The 15,935-nt window shown below is 42.2% G+C and overlaps 2 protein-coding genes across 17 annotated transcripts in view; one reads left to right on the top strand and one right to left on the bottom strand.

The window, feature by feature from the left end:
• LOC115940389 (uncharacterized) overlaps positions 1-15,935 on the top strand; it is a 54,407-nt gene that overhangs the window by 11,999 nt on the left and 26,473 nt on the right. For 6 of the 11 annotated variants that reach the window (XR_014148599.1, XR_014148598.1, XR_014148604.1 and 3 more), the window contains one exon: positions 4,381-4,568. The exons of 2 other annotated variants lie outside the window; for them this stretch is intronic. Coding sequence is in view for 2 of the 9 variants with exons in the window: in XM_081831013.1 (XP_081687139.1) it covers position 4,381 (1 nt within the window). In the remaining 7 variants the exon portion in view is untranslated. Of the gene's footprint in view, positions 1-4,380; positions 4,569-8,719; positions 8,885-11,569; positions 15,711-15,935 lie in introns of those variants that run through there. 3 more of the 11 variants (XM_081831014.1, XR_014148602.1, XR_014148600.1) reach the window with 3 other exon arrangements.
• CAPN3 (calpain 3) overlaps positions 1-15,935 on the bottom strand; it is a 46,703-nt gene that overhangs the window by 29,020 nt on the left and 1,748 nt on the right. The gene's annotated exons all lie outside the window — the stretch shown is intronic.

The raw sequence follows: 15,935 nt of genomic DNA, 5'->3' as shown, positions 1-15,935 counted from the left end.
TCCCTCTCCCACTCCCCCTGCTTGTGTTCCTTCTCTCGCTGTGTCTCTCTCTGTCAAATAAATAAAAAAATCTTAAAAAAAAAAAAAGACTGAGAAAGACTTTCTCAGGCAAGTAAAACCAGAGAGAATTTATTGCCCACAGACTTGCCTTGCAAGACACGTTAAGAGAAGTGCTTCAGGGAGAAGGAAAATGATAGAGGTCAGAAACCTGGACCTACCTAAAGAAAGGAAGATCTTCAGAGAAGGAATAAAGGAAAGTAGAATAAAACTTGGGTTTTTCTTATTCTTAATCTAAAAATAACTTTATTTTTTAAAGATTTTATTTATTTATTTATTTGACAGAGAGAGACACAGCAAGAGAGGGAACACAAGCAGGGGGAGTGGGAGAGGGAGAAGCAGGCTTCCCGTAGAGCAGGGAGCCCGATGCGGGGCTCGATCCCAGGACCCTGGGATTACGACTTGAGCCGAAGGCAGACGCTTAACGACTGAGCCACCCAGGCGCCCCTAAAGATAACTTTATTTAAAGTAATAATAATAACAATGTGTTGAGTAATGATCGCATATGCACAGGTAAAATGAATGAAGGGAAGCCAGGGAGGAACTGGGCATTTTCTAGTATAAAGTGTTAGACTGCATATATAACGGCATAGTGTTATTTGAAGGTGGAATTAGATTAGTTGTAAATGTATATTGGAAACTGTAGCATAACCATTAACATTAAAACAAGTATAATTGATACACTTAAGAGAGGAGATAAAATGGAATCATGAAGAATATTAAATTATTAGAAAAGGCAGAAGAGAGGTGAGAGGAGAAGCAAAGAACAATTGTTAACAAATAGAAAACAGTTACAAACATGGTAGATAGGAATCTAGCCGTATCATAATCACTTAAATGGGAATGGTCTAAATACGCCAGTGAAAAGATAGAGATTGTTAGCGTGGATAAAAAAGAGACTCGTCTATATGTTGTCTACGAGAAACTCCCTTTAAACATAAAGACTCGGGTAGCTAGAGAAGGATATGCCATGCTGGCAGTAATCAGAGGGAAACTGGAGTAGTTGTATTAATTTCAGACGAAGACGACTTCATAACAAAGAATATTAGGGATAAAGAGTTGCATCACATAATGATAAAGGAGGCAATTCTCCAAGAAAACACATAATCCTAAATGTGGATGCACCACATTGCATTGTAAGAAGCCTGGCTGGTCAGCACGGACCTTTCTGTTTAAACAGAAGCGGCGCATCCCTAATGAGCCAGCCTTAGGCGCAAGGTTCCCAAGGCGTCTCCAGCCTCCCACAGCCTCCTGTTTCTTAGCTGTTCACCACCTTTCGTGGAAATCTCCTTGCAACTGTGAGCCTCAGTGCTCTTAGCCACTCCGCTTTACCATCCCCAGAATACCTGCTCTCAAGAAGACTTGATCATCAATTATGCCTTACTATTTTACTACGAATTGAAGCCAGGGCATTAGCTCTCCTAAAAATATTTACAGGCTCAGAGACCTCTAAAGGGTTATAATAACCTCTAGTTCAGGAACAGAAAATAACATCTCCAGTTTCAGGAGCAAGCAGGAAGGCATTCTGGGGGCACATGGGTCAGAGAGCCTTGATAAGCCACTTGCTCAGGTTGTGGATTCTCAGCTTCAAGGCTCTGGACCACCTGACATCCTGTCCCCAGGAACTGGGTCCTGAAGCCCCGTCCGTCCCTCCCATCCCTACCTTTGGCCTTTTCCATGTGATGGCCTTCATCTTGGTTTTCTGGCTCAGCTCATGGGAGCCCAGGGCCTGAACCCCTGCTGGGAACACACGGTCTTCAAAGAGGCACTTCTGAGCTAGGCACCGTCGTCTGAGAACAACAAAATCCTGCCCCTCAAACTTGAGGGGCTGTGTGACGGTGCCCTCTCCATTTCTCCTGTCCCGCTCCCTGATCACGCGGTCACAGAAGAATCCTGGCAGCAGGTAGGGCATGGTGGCCGCTCAGGGAGAGGAGCTGGGCCTTCCCTGCGGCCTCTCTCCCCCTGCGCCCTCAGTGCAGGCCTAATCCTCCCGTGAATGGGCCCGAGCCTATATAACTCCTCCGCCCTCAGCAGCGCGATGCAAATGAACACAGCCCAGAGAAAGGCCGTGGTCAGAGTCAGCAGCTTTGGCTGGAGGCCCCTGAGCCCACGGTCAAGGGGCAACACCATGCCAGCCAGAGAGCGAGCCAGCAAGGGGAGCAAGAGAGCCAGGGACAGCCCCAGGACAGGCCATGGTGGCTTGGAGAACTTCAGGGGACTTCCATCAGCCTTGCTGGGATTCTTTCTTTAAAAAGAAAAAATGTAGTTACTAAGAGGCTTACCCTGCCTCAGCAAAAGGCATTCATGCCTTTGACACTGGCGGCCAGTGGGATACAGCATGGGGCCTTCGAAACATGCTGTATACACTAATCCTATACAGGCTGCTGAATGCATAGAAGGAATCTGCTCCAAGCCATTGTCTGAGGTTAATGAAGCCTTCATTCTCCTGATGTCCCTGCCCCAACCCCCCAAAGACCTTGACTGGCCATTCAGGGACTCTAATCTGTGGAGGGTGGGTAACGTGACCTCAGACGCAAGTCCCCGTTAGAGTAGGCCCTGTGGCAACAGACAGACTTCCACGCTTACAAATTCAGGAACTTTGAGGCAGAGAACGTGGGTGGGGAAGGAAGGATACATGTGTGTCGGAATTACATTCACAAGAAAGCCCAGCTTTTTCAAAGTTTCACCATGCTTCGATGGACAACTCGAATGTGAGAGCTGGGAGCCGACGCAGGTGAACCCCCGGGCCTGGCAGCCTGCCCCCTCGGGGGATGCTGCCCCTGTCCAGTCACTGACTCCTGCCAGCCTGCACCTACTCTGGGCTCCTCCGAGTGTGGTCTTTGGACGACCTGCATCAGAATCACCTGGATGCCAGTTTAAAAAGCAGATTCCTAGGATTCACCCTAGACCTAAGGATTCACATATTCTTGGTAGGGCTCTGGGACTCTTCAGTTTAAAGAAGCATCCCAGGAGATTCTTATGTCCACTGGGGTTTCAATCCATGACATTAGCATTACAGAGTACTGTAACAGCTCAATATAATTTTTGAGGTCAGTTCTTTTAAGAAATAAGTATATTTTTATTACATTTATACATGAACAAAGTTTTAAAAAATCAAACAATACAAAAGGTACATAGAGGAATAGCAGCCTCTTGACCGGCAAATCCCTCTCCTCAGAGACAGCTACTTTTAATTCTTTTTTTTTTTTAATTTAATTTATTTATTTATTTATTTATTTATTTATTTATTGAGTGAGTGAGTGAGTGAGTGAGTGAGGGGAGGGGCAGAGGGAGAGGGAGTGAGAGAATCTTAAGCAGACTCTGTGCTGAGTGTGGAGCCCGACTTGGGGCTTGATCTCATGACCCAGAGCCAAAATCAAGAGTCAGACACTTAACTGACTGAGCCACCCAGGCGCCCCAACTTTTAATTCTTTTAGCAATTTCTTTTGGGATTTACCTCTATATTTCTAAATAATATCTTTCTTTTTTTTAAAAAAAGGTTTATTTATTTATTTATTTATTTGAGAGAGAGTGAGAGATCACAAGCTGGGGGGAAGAGCAGAGGAAGAGGGAGAAGCAGGCTCCCCACTTAGCAGGGAGCCCAATGCGGGGCTCAATCCTCCTGGGATCCTGGGATCATGACCTGAGCTGAAGGCAGACACTTAACCGACTGATCCACCCAGGCACCCCTAAATAATATCTTTCTATTGTTAGTTTTTAATTTATTATTTTTATTAAGAGTCCAGTCTTTCATCATGGATCTCTCTTTACTTTTTTTTTTAAGATTTATTTATTTATTTGAGAGAGAGAGAGCACAGTGGGGAGGGGCTGAGGGAGAGGGAAAGAGAGTCCCAAGCAGACTCCATGCTGAGTGCAGAGCCCGACATTGGGCTGGATCTCAGGACCGTGAAATCACAGCCTGAGCCGAAACCAAGAGTTGGAGACTCAACTGACTGAGCCACCCAGGCGGTCCTAATTTATTATTTTTAGAAAGTATCAGCAGAGTTCCTATTTTGACAAATGAGATTTAGGCTTCTCACATTATGCTTTGCCCACCATTTTTCCCAAATAGTTTCCCAAATAGTTACAAATTTTGGTAAAATTAAAATTCTGAATTTACTTGAGTATGATTAGGTGAATATTGTTCACTTCTTAGCTAAGTGTTATGCTGTAGAGTCCTTTCTGTAGAAATGTTTCTTTTCTCTTATTCTTTATAATTTTCTGATTTTCTGTATATCTATCAATGCTTTTCCTCAGTAAGCAGTTTCTCCAAATACTTAAACTCATCAGATAACCTAGTGGTTCCTTTGCTCTCCCCCCAAGGCCTTCCTTTGCAGCCTCATTCTCCTTACAGACTGGACTGGCTGCCCTCCAGGTTAGAAGCTGTGGTCTGGGACTGACTGTGCCTTTCTGGGTGGAATTCCATTTCCCAGATCTTAATTCTTCTTTCATTTACTCCTTGACTGGATTGGCAAACAACTTGCAGCTTTGTAAGAAAGGGTGCATGGAAGGTAAGTCCCCTGAGTCATTGCCCACTTAACCCTGTTTTCTACTTTTGCACATGATTGAGAATTTGGCTAGGTATTTTAAGTTGAAAAGCATTTTCCCTCAGAATTTTTAAGGCATGGTTTCATTGCTTCTAGCATCTGGTATTGTTGAGAAGTATGGTATAACTTGATGAACATTCCTTTGTGTGTGACCTATCGTTTCCCTCTGAAAGCTTTTAGGGTTTTCTACCCTTCCTTCCTATTCCTCCTGCCCCCAATTCCAAAAGCCACATTTATGTGCCTTGGTATGAGTTTATTTTTTTATTCTTTGCTGAGCACTCAGTGACTCCTTTCAATATAGAGATTTTGCCCTCAGTTCTGGAATATTCTTATATTATTTCTTTGACATTTCTCTCCCTTTCAATTATTTCTTTCCTTCCTCCCTTCCTTCCTTTTTCCTTTCTTTCTTTTTGTGAAACTTCTAAAAATCAGATGTTAAACCTCCTCTAATTTTATTGTATTTTCCTATTTTTGTTTGTTCTACATACTAGATTTCCTTGATTTTATATTTAACGCAGCTATTAAAAATTTAAATTTCTACTCTCATAGTTTTCTACTTTATATTATTTATATATTTATATTATGAAAAATTTCAAACTTACAGAAAAGTTTAAAGAACGGACATCCATATAGCTTATGTCTCGATTCAACAATTGTTAACATTTCGTCATCTTTGTTTTACCTATCTATATTTGTATATATAGATTTTATTTTTTTTGCTGAGCCATTTGAAAGAATGTTGACAGTATCATGACACTTCACACCTAAATACTTAGAAGTATACTTGGGATACAGCAGGCATCTCCTAAGGACAAGAGCACTTTCCTACTGACTGTAATGCCCTTATCGCTAAGAAACTATTATTAACTATTATTCTCTAATATTATCCAAGATCTATATCCATATGCTAATTTCTTCAGTTGTTCTCCAAATGTCTTTTATAGATGCTTTTTAAAAAAAAAATTATTTATTTATTTCAGAGAGAGAGAGCACAAGCGGGGGTGGGGGGAGGGGCAGAGAGAGAAGCAGGCTTCCCACTGAGCAGGGAGCTCCACACAGGGCTCTATCCCAGGACCCTGGGATCATGACCTGAGCCAAAGGCAGACACTTCACTGACTGAGCCACCCAGGCACCCCATAGCTGCTTTTTTTGAACCAGAATCCAATTAAGTTTCACACATTGAAATTTAATAATTTAATAATTAGATTAGGTGATGTTGAAGTGAGCATTAGTGAACTAGAAGGGAGAGCAGAAGAAATCACCTAGAATATCACACAGAGAATCAAAGATATGGGAAGTTTTTTAAAAAGAAAGAGAAAAACGATTAAGAGATACTTGGGATAGAGCAAAGTAAGTTCAGCATATATCTAATTGGAGTTCCAGAAGAAGATAATAGAAAATATGAAAAGAATTAATATTCTAAGACATTTTTTAGGATTGACCAATGACGCCAATCCTCAGATTCAGGAATTCCAGTGAATACTAAACAGGAAAGGTATATAGAAATATATGTTGGGACAAATCATAGAGATATTGCAAATGCCATAGAGAGGAGATCTTAAAAGCAGTCAGAGAGAAAAGGCAGATGGCCTATTAAGGGACACCAATTAGAATGACTCATTTCAGCAAGAATGTAAGCCAGATGATATTAATGAGGATCAAGCTATTACTGATTACCCAGGAAAACTATTTCATGAGTGAGAGGAAATTTTATACAAATAAAAATTGAGAATGCTTACTACAAATAGACACTCACTAAAGAAACTTCTAAACAAGGTCCTTTAGGAAAAAGCAAAATTATTTTAGGAGGAAAAGCCTAAGACTCAAGAAGGAACAGTAAAAAAAGAAATTGGTAAACATGTGTAAATCTGACCGAATATTGACTGTTTTAAAAATTGTAATATTTTCTATTTTTTAAGGTTGTAACATCAATATAGAACTAAAATTATGAGTACTTGGAGTCAAAGTGCCTTACGGTCCTCATACTGTTTGTGAGGAAAATAGAGCTATTGATCAATTTCAGGCTTTGTCAAGATGAAATGTGTGTTAATCATTTAGGGCAACCACTGAAAAAACAGAAATAGTCAATAACTTCCGAACTAGTAGAAAGAAAAAAATAAAACACTTTTAAAATTTTTTAGGTGGGAGAGGGGCAGATGGAGAAGGAGAGGGAGAATCTTAAGTGGGATCCATGCCCAGCATGGAGCCTGATGTGGGGCTTGATCTCACGACCCTGAGATCATGACCTGAGCCGAAATCAAGAGTTGGACACTTAACCAACTGAGCCACCCAGACACCCTGAGAAAACACTTTGATTACATTTTTGAAAAGGCAGAATGAGGAAAAAAGGAACATTTAAAAATCAATATCAACAGAAAGGTTATGGTTAATATGATAGAAATAAATCCAATATATTTTCATAAATATTATAATAAATGTTATATATATAATAAATGTTCATAATCAGTGTAAATTGACTAAAACCTTCAGTTAAAAGACAAAGGTTTTCAGATTAGATTTTTTTTCTAAACTCTAAGCAGTTTATAAGAAACACACCCCAGACATGAGGACATTGAAATCTATATCTAGTCTATCCAACAATGAAACACTAAGATTGAGTTCCCTTTAAAATTGGGAGCCGGACAGATTCTGTTATCTCCTTTATTATTAACATGATGCTGGAGGTTTTAGCCAGTGCAGTAAAACAGGAATTAGGTTGCTGAATACAGTTGCGCATAATGTACTGGGTGGTCCTGTCATTATTTACAAATGACCTTACTATCTATATAGAAACAGAACCTAAGACAAATAACTTGGGATCTACAGTTAAATTGTTAGAATTACTAAGTTTAGCAAATATATTGGATATAAAAGTCAAATGCATGTTTATGCCTGAGAAATTGAGTACAATTTTAAGAAAGATGCCCTTCCTAAAAACAACAAAAACAAAAGGTGCCTAGGAAGAAATCTGACAAAGGATGTTCAAGACCTTTGTGGAGAAAATTATCAAAGAACTTGATTAAAAGATACTAAAGGAGGGCGCCTGGGTGGCTCAGTCAGTTGAACGTCTGCCTTTGGCTTGGGTCATGATCTTGGGGTCCTAGGATGGAGCCCTGCATCGGGCTCCCTGCTCAGCGGGGAGCCTGCTTCTCCCTCTCCCACTCCTCCTGCTTGTGTTCCCTTTCTCGCTGTGTCTCTCTCTGTCAAATAAATAAATATTAAAAAAATAAGATACTAAAGGAGACTCGATTAAATGGAGAGATATCCCTTCTTCATGGATAGGAAGACTCAGTATTGTCAAGACATGCATTCTTCCCAGATTGATTCAATGCAATCTCAATGAAAATCCCAACAGGATTTTTTGTGGAACCCAACATCCTGATTCTAAAGTTTAAATGGAAAGGCAAAGAGCCAGATATAGTTAAAACAATACTGGAGAAGAAAAACAAGTTGGGAGTACTTGCTCTACTGAATGTCAAGACTTGTTGGCAGAAGGTGTGGATTCGGCACAAAGATCAGTAAACACAAGTGGAACATGGTAGAGACCGCGGAAACAGAACCACACCTTGGTAGACATTTGCCCTGTTTAAAAAGTAACATTACAGAATAGTTGGAAAAACAACAAAATGTGATCCCTATCTTATATAAGAAAAATCATTTCTAGATGGATTATAGACCCAAATATAAAGGCAGAAAAATTAAGTTTCTAAATGATAATAAAGAAGAATGACTTTGGTTTAGGAAAAACTTTTTTTTAATTTTAATTTTTTTGAGAGAGAGAGAGCATGCATGAGAGCGGGGGTGGAGGGTGGAGGGGCAGAGGCAGAGGGAGAGAGAGAATCTTAAGCAGGCTCCACACCCAGAGCAGAGCCCAATGTGGGGCTCGATCTCATGACCCTGAGATCATGACCTGAGCCAAAATTAAGAGTTGGAGGTTAACTGATGGAGCTACCCATGTGCCCCTAAGAAAAACTTTCTTAACAGAACATAAAAAGCACTAGCTATAAAGGAAAAAAATAGTAAATTAAGAATTTAGAACTTTTAATTAAGAGATTTTAATTAAGAATTTTTAAACTAAGAAAGCCCTTAAGAGAGTGAAAAGGCAAGTCACAAAGTGGGAGAAAATATATTTTTTAAGGATTTTATTTATTTATTTGACAGAGCAAGTGAGCCCAAGCAGGGGGAGCAACAGAGGGAGAGGGAGAAGCAAGCTCCCCGCTGCGTAAGGAGCCCGATGCGGGGCTCGATCCCAGGACCCTGGGATCATGACCTGAGCTGAAGTAAGATGCTTAACCAACTGAGCCACCCAGGTGCCCCAAGAAGATATTTATAACACATCTAACCAATAAAAAATCAGTATCCAAAGATGCCTACAATTCAAGTTGAACAAGACAAACTCAACAGAAAAACTAGCAAAGACAGGTATTTAATGGACAGCGAGGTAACAAATGGTCAAGAAATACATGAATGTAAGAAAAGATGCTCTGCCTCATTCATAATCAGGGAAATGCATTTCTTCATACATTTCTTGGCTGTTTCTGTCCCTGCCCCTCCCATTTTCAGCTTTTTTTTTTTTAAAGATGTTATTTATTCATTTGAGACACAGAGATACAGAGAGAGAGAGAGAGAAACCATGAGCGGGGAGAGGGAGAAGCAAGCTCCTTGCTGAGCCAGGAGCCAGATGTGGGGCTCGATCCCAGGACCCTGGGATCATGACCTGAGCTGAAGGCAGACGCTTAACCATCTGAGCCACCCAGGCGTCCCCCATTTTCAGCATTTTACTGCTGAGCTATTTCAGCTTCTTCGCTATGATGTCTAGATCTCTGTCCCTGTCAGTAGGAGCTGCTGTCTTGTGGAATATAAGGGGAGGCAGTCCTAATTATTTATTGAATTTACACTTTCACCAGAACTTACCTCCCCCCACCCCATCCCAGCACAGCGCCATCATGACTACTGAGTCAAGAGAGGGCTGGCTCTCAATGGGGTACCTCATTTTGCCTTTGATTTACCATCATCATTATTTATTGATTCACTGTGTTCAGTATGTCATTTACAACATGCCATTTAATCCTTACAACAACTTTATGGAAGTAAGGATTTTCATATTCTTTTCACAGATGAGGAAACTGAGACCTGAAAATGGTCAGTAACCTGCCCGAGGCCACCTTGTTAAGAGGTGGAGTTGGGATTCAAATCAAGTTTGTCTGGCTTCGAAGCCTGTGCCCTTCATCACTGAGTTATGCTCTAGTCCTTTGCTGTCGCGGCTCCTAGGAATTACTACCTTACCTTGAACACCTACTAGGACTTCAAGGGTGCTAGCTCAGAACAGTATCACTGTGCCCGTTATGGGCAGAACATCTTTCATACATTCATGTATTTCTGGATCTTTGTTACTTGCTGTCCATGAAATACCTGTCTTTTGCTAATTTTTCCATTGAGTTTGTCTTTTTCAAGTTGAATTTTAGGCATCTTTGGATACAGATTGCTTAAGGGTTAGATGTGCTATAAATATCTTCTCCCACTTCATGGTTGCCTTTTCACTCTCTAAAGGGCTTTTTTTTAAAAAAAAAAAAAAAAGAAAAGATTTTATTTATTTATTTGTCAGAGAGAGCACAAGCAGGGGGAGTGGCAAGCAGGGGGAGTGGCAGGCAGAGGGAGAAGCAGGCTTCCTGCAGAGCAAGGAGCCGGATGCTGGGCTTGATCCCAGGACTCTGGGATCATGACCTGAGCCAAAGGCAGACACTTAACTGACTGAGCCACCCAGGTGTCCCTACCTTTTTTTTTTTTAAAGTAGGCTCCACACCCAGCGTGGAGCCCAACATGGGGCTTTAACTCACAACCCTGAGATTAAGACCTGAGCTGAGATTGAGTCAGACGCTTAACACCCAGGCATCTTAAGGGTATTTATTAATTTAAACTTTAAAAAAAAAGATTTATTTATTTGAGGTGGGGAGGGGCAGAGGGAGAGGGAGAAATAGTCTTTTAAGCAGACTCCACACTGAGCGTGGAGCCCCATGTGGGACTCAATCCCATGACCCCGAGATCATACCTGAGCCAAACCAAGAGTCAGTCGCCCAACCGACTTTGCCACCCATGCACCCCTAATTTGACTTGTTAGTGGCTGAGCCAGCCAGGGTTCAGACCAGGTCTGTTTGGTTCTAAATTTAGTTTTCTTAACCACTCTGCAGGATGCCCTCAGGTCTTCCTCTTTGTAGCCAGCCCAGTGATCCCACTTCTCTCTAAACTGTCTGACAGAAGAGGACACTCTCAATCAGGTTGCAAGCAGCCCTCCTCCTGAGCTGGGTTCAGGAAAGATAAGTAATATCCCTGGGAGAAGAAACTATGTAGCCAGCGACTGGGCTCCTAACCCTGGAAACAGAGGGCTCACTGCACACAGCCTGGGTTTTCCTATAGTTCTCTTTCTTTCCTCTCATTCCACACTGGCAGGGAGTAGCTTTTATTTTATGCCAACCTAGAGTTTCTTCTTTTTAGAGCTGAGTAACGGCGAGCCAAGTGACCCCCTGGCTGGGAAGACACCCAGGGAAGAGTGTTATTTATGCAGGGGCTGGGGCACGTGGAAGGGACCGTGAGAGCAAGAGACCTCTGTTGTCACCCCGGGTTGTCAGGAAGCTTCCAACTTCGGGGTACCGATGCAGTGGCCAGGCACTGGGTGCTCGGGAGGCAGTGGTCCTCTATACTCCACATTTCACCCCTTTCCATTAGCTTTGTTTCAGACTGAAAGGAACCAGGCTACTTGCAAAAATGATTCATTCCAGGTCTGGGGGAAGAAATGTACAAGACAAGCCTGGGACATTTTGGTGTGGCCAGAAAACAGGATGCTATTTAAGATTAACGGGGTTGGGACGCCTGGGGTTAAGCGTCTGCCTTCGGCTCAGGTCATGATCCCAGGGTTCTCAATCGAGCCCCACGTCGGGCTCCCTGCTTATCGGGAGCCTGCTTCTCCCTCTCCCTCTGCCTGCCGCTTCCCCTGCTTGTGCTCTCTCTCTCTCTCTCAAGTAACCTGGGATCATGACCTGAGCCGAAGGCAGACGCTTAACGACTGAGCCACCCAGGTGCCCTATAAGGAATTTTTGAGAGCAGTTTTAATACTATCTTCCTGGTATTCTGGGGAATATAATAAACTTCTAAAAGTTGTGATGGTGATTATTTAGATTTGAAGTTGGGATGAAAATGGTAAAGCAAGTGTCAGCTTCTCTTTCTTTTTTTGTTTTGGCTTTTTAAATTTTTATCTTAATTCCAGTTAACATACAGTGTAATATTAGTTTCAGGTGTACAATATAATGATTCAACAATTCCATACATCACCTGCTGCTCACCTCACAAGTGCCCTCCCTAATCTAAATCACCTATTTCACCCATCCCCCCACCCACCTCCCCTCTGGTAACCACCAGTTTGTTTTCGATAATTAAGAATCTGTTTTTTAATTTGTCTCTTTTTTCCCCCATTTGCTGATTTGTTTCTTAAATTCCACATACGAGTGAAAACGTATGGTATTTGTCTTTCTCTGACTTATTTCGCTTAGCATTATACTCTCTGGTTCCATCCATGTCGTTGCAAATGGCAAGATTTCTTTTTTTTTTTTATGGCTGAATAATAGTCCTATATATATATACATCCCACCTCTTCTTTATCCATTCATCTATGGATGGAAACTTGGGCTGCTTCCATTTCTTGGCTATTGTAAATAATGCTGTTATAAACATAGGGGTGCATATATCCCTTTGAATTAGTGTTTTTGTATTCTCTGGGTAAATATTCAGTAGCGCGATTGTTGGATCGTAGGGCAGTTCTATTTTTAACTTTTTGAGTAAGCTCCATACTGTTTTCCACAGTGGCTGCACCATGTGTCAGCTTCTCTTAAGCAGGGCACTCTCCAGGTGTTAGTTGGGGCTTCACAGTCCCTCAGAGATCCGGAACTCCCACCTCATAGCGTCTGAGAGGAGAGGCCTCCCCCCACCAGCATTCAGGGGGTTCCAGGCAGTTGCTTCCGTATGGCTCTCTCTTTCCCCACTACTGTGCTTTCCACACTCTGGCCTCTGGGTGTGCTGGCTCATCCTGTCTGTGTAACTGAAGGCACTTCCTCCCTTTACCAACAAGTTACTTTTTACTCACCCCAGGCATTTCACAAGTTCGTGAGTAAAGATGTCTTTGGGTGTTGGGGCTCCTGGGTGACTCAGTTGTTAAGCATCTGTCTTCGGCTCAGGTCATGATCCCAGGGTCCTGGGATGGAGCCTCGCATCGGGCTCCCTGCTCAGCGGGAAGCCTGCTTCTCCCTCTCCTTCTGCCCCTCCCCCCATTTGTGCTTTCTCACTCATTCTCTTTCAAATAAATAAATAAAATCTTAAAAAAGATGTCTTTGGGTGTCAGGTCAAGCGGAGGGATGACACTGGGGTATGTGGCCTCTTGCCCTGTTGCTTCCCCCCCACCCCACTTGGGTTTCTGTTCTGGCTCCTTCCCTCTTGTAAATACACTAGCATTTTTTTCCCCCACTATAAACAACAATCATGTCCACCCCCAGAGAGAAATTATTCTTTTTGTAGTTATAAGAATCTTCCTCATTTTTCCTTATGAATTTTCCTCATGAAGAGAAAAGCTGGAGTCTGCCATGCTAAGGATTCACATTTTGTTAAGCACATTTGGCTAAGTATCTGTAAAAAATCAGATAATTTTGTAGTGGTAACAAGACCTGACCTGAAAAATGTAATGATTATTATCACTATTTTAAAATTTTTGTTTATTTAAGTAATCTCTACACCCAACGTGGGCCTCATGACCCCGAGATCGAGTCCCACGCTCTTCCGACGGAGCCAGCCAGATGCCCCTATTTATTACTTTTTTATTGAAGTATAATTAACATACAGTGTTATATTAGTTTCAGGTGTACAACATTCAGGTGATTCAACAATTCTATACATTATGTTAATCAGTGCTCACCTCATTAAGTGTAGTCACCAAACAACATTATTACAGTCTTATTGACTATATTCCCTATGTTGTGCTTTTCAGTTCCACGACTTATTTATTTTATAACTGGAGGTTTTTACCTCTTAATCCCTTTTATCTATTTCACCCATTCCCCGACCCACTTCCCTCCTGGTAACCACCAGTTTGTTTAATGTATTTAAGAGTCTTTTTGTTTGTGTGTCTCTTTCTTTATTTGTTCATTTGTTTTGTTTCTTAGATTCCACATTTGAGGGAAATCATTTAGTATTTGTCTTTCTCTGTCTGACTTATTTCACTTAGTATTATACTCTCTAGGTCCAACTACTACGTTGTAAATGGCAATATTTCATTCTTTTTTTATGGCTGAGTAATATTCCAGTGTGTGTGTGTGTGTGTGTGTTTGTGGGCACTTATGTTGCTTCCATATCTTGGCTATTGTAAATAATACTGCAGTAAACATAGGGGTGCATATATCTTTTTGAATTAGTGTTTTTGTTTTCTTTGGGTAAATACCCAGTAGTGGAATTATTGGATCATAATGTATTTCTATTTTTAATTTTTTGAGGAACCTGTTTTCCACAGTGGCTGTACCAATTTACATTCCCACCAACAGTGCACAAGGGTTCCTTTTTCTCCACATCCTCGCCAAGATTTGTTACTTCTATGTCCTTTGGATTCTAGCCATTCTAACAAAGTGATATTTCATTGCTTTTGATTTGCATTTCCCTGATGAAATTGGGCAAGAGTAATCAGTTTCTCAGAGGCCCTGTTTCTCTTCTGTCTAGGGGTTTGTCATCAGAAAATTTGGCTCAACAATTGGGAAGTGTTGTATGGTTTGTTTGCTTTCTGATTCTAGAAATAGATCATAGAAGGAAGGGCAAAAGGAATCAGTTTGGCCTGGAGACTCAATGCATGAAGCTCCCTAGTAGAGGAGGAAAAGAGTGAGGTAGCACTGGTGAGTGAGTGGGAAGAGATTATGGGTGTGCCTGGACAGAGGGCCTGGCTGTCCCTTCTTTGAGGAGGGAAAGGCTGAAAGTACAGCATCATCTTAACTAGAATTATAGGTGGCTTGAATAATTCTCCCCTTATCATCATCACCATCCCCACCACGACCACCATCCAATTGAAATAAGTACTACTTGATTGCGAATACTCAGATTGGCTTTCAGTGATTCTGTGCCTCACATAGTAAAAGCAGGAAGGGCCTCTCCTAGGACACAGTCTCCGCTTCAGACTGCTCGAACCTGGTAAAGGTTACGACGTCTACGGAATGCATGGGAAACTTAGGTCTCCAAGAAGTGCTTTACACTTCAGAAATTTCTGGAATCATTTCACTGTTTCAATGTCAATCAACTTGTGATTGCCCTTTCTGGACCTTAATCACTTCACCTGTACGTGAGGGGGTGTTGGTGGGGGGGGCACAGTTTGAAACAGACAGGTCTTCTGGTGCCCCCCAATGTCACACTGACAATGACATTTTAGGACTGACGTAGAGCCTAGAGCATAACAGACCCTTACGTTGTTCTTAGTAATATGCCAAGTCTAGCTTTTAAGACTAAAATCCACCAATGATTTCACTAAAAACAGCATTTGTGAATTTTTTTTTCTCTGCAGTAGTATTAGAAAAGACTTTTAGGGGGCGCCTGGGTGGCTCAGTTGTTTAAGTGTCTAACCCTTGATCTCAAGCTCAGGTAGTGAGTTCAAGCCCTGAGTTGGTTTCCATGCTGGGCATGGAGCCTACTTAAAATAAATAAATAAATAAAAAGGCTTTTAGGAACACCCCCACCACCTTGGAGTGCTGGGCTGCCCTTAGCTCTTAATGCTCAATGCCCTCAGCTGTGGGTTTTCATTCACCACCAGCAGCTGAGTACCCACTGTGGGCCTGGTCCTTCCCTGGCTAAGGGGGTCCAGAGATGACCAGGAATGGTTCCAGTTCTCAGCAGATGGGGAACAGACATGTGAAAGCTTGAAGGAAGTGATACCTGGGCAGTGGGGAGAGGGTGAGGGGGAGCAGATCAGATAAAAACAAGGTCATTCCAAACAGAGAGCATGAGCAAAGGCCTTGAGATACAGGATCTGGAGCAACAGAGCAGCTGAATGTGTCGGGGTCCAACAGGAGAGGGTGAAGATGAGATGGACAGGTAGGCAGGGGCCTGCGTAGGAGGGCCTGTAGCTCAGCTAAGGAGTTTGGACTTATCCTGAAGGCATGTGGGGAGGGGAGAACAGTGTCATCGAAGATACTTCAACAGGGATGTGACATGTCCCATTCCTCTAGTAGCAGGGCAGGGACTGGGCTGCAGAATGAAGTTCTTGCCAGTCCTTTCTTCTAAACTGACGGTCCTCAGGGCAGTCACAGGACTTGCCAC

This window comes from Leptonychotes weddellii, chromosome 9 (assembly GCF_054177405.1).
Source record: "Leptonychotes weddellii isolate Sample4059 chromosome 9, ASM5417740v2, whole genome shotgun sequence".
NCBI classification, from domain to species: domain Eukaryota; kingdom Metazoa; phylum Chordata; class Mammalia; order Carnivora; family Phocidae; genus Leptonychotes; species Leptonychotes weddellii.
Note: the sequence above shows the minus strand (reverse complement) of the source record. Positions and strands in the feature narration are given on the sequence as shown.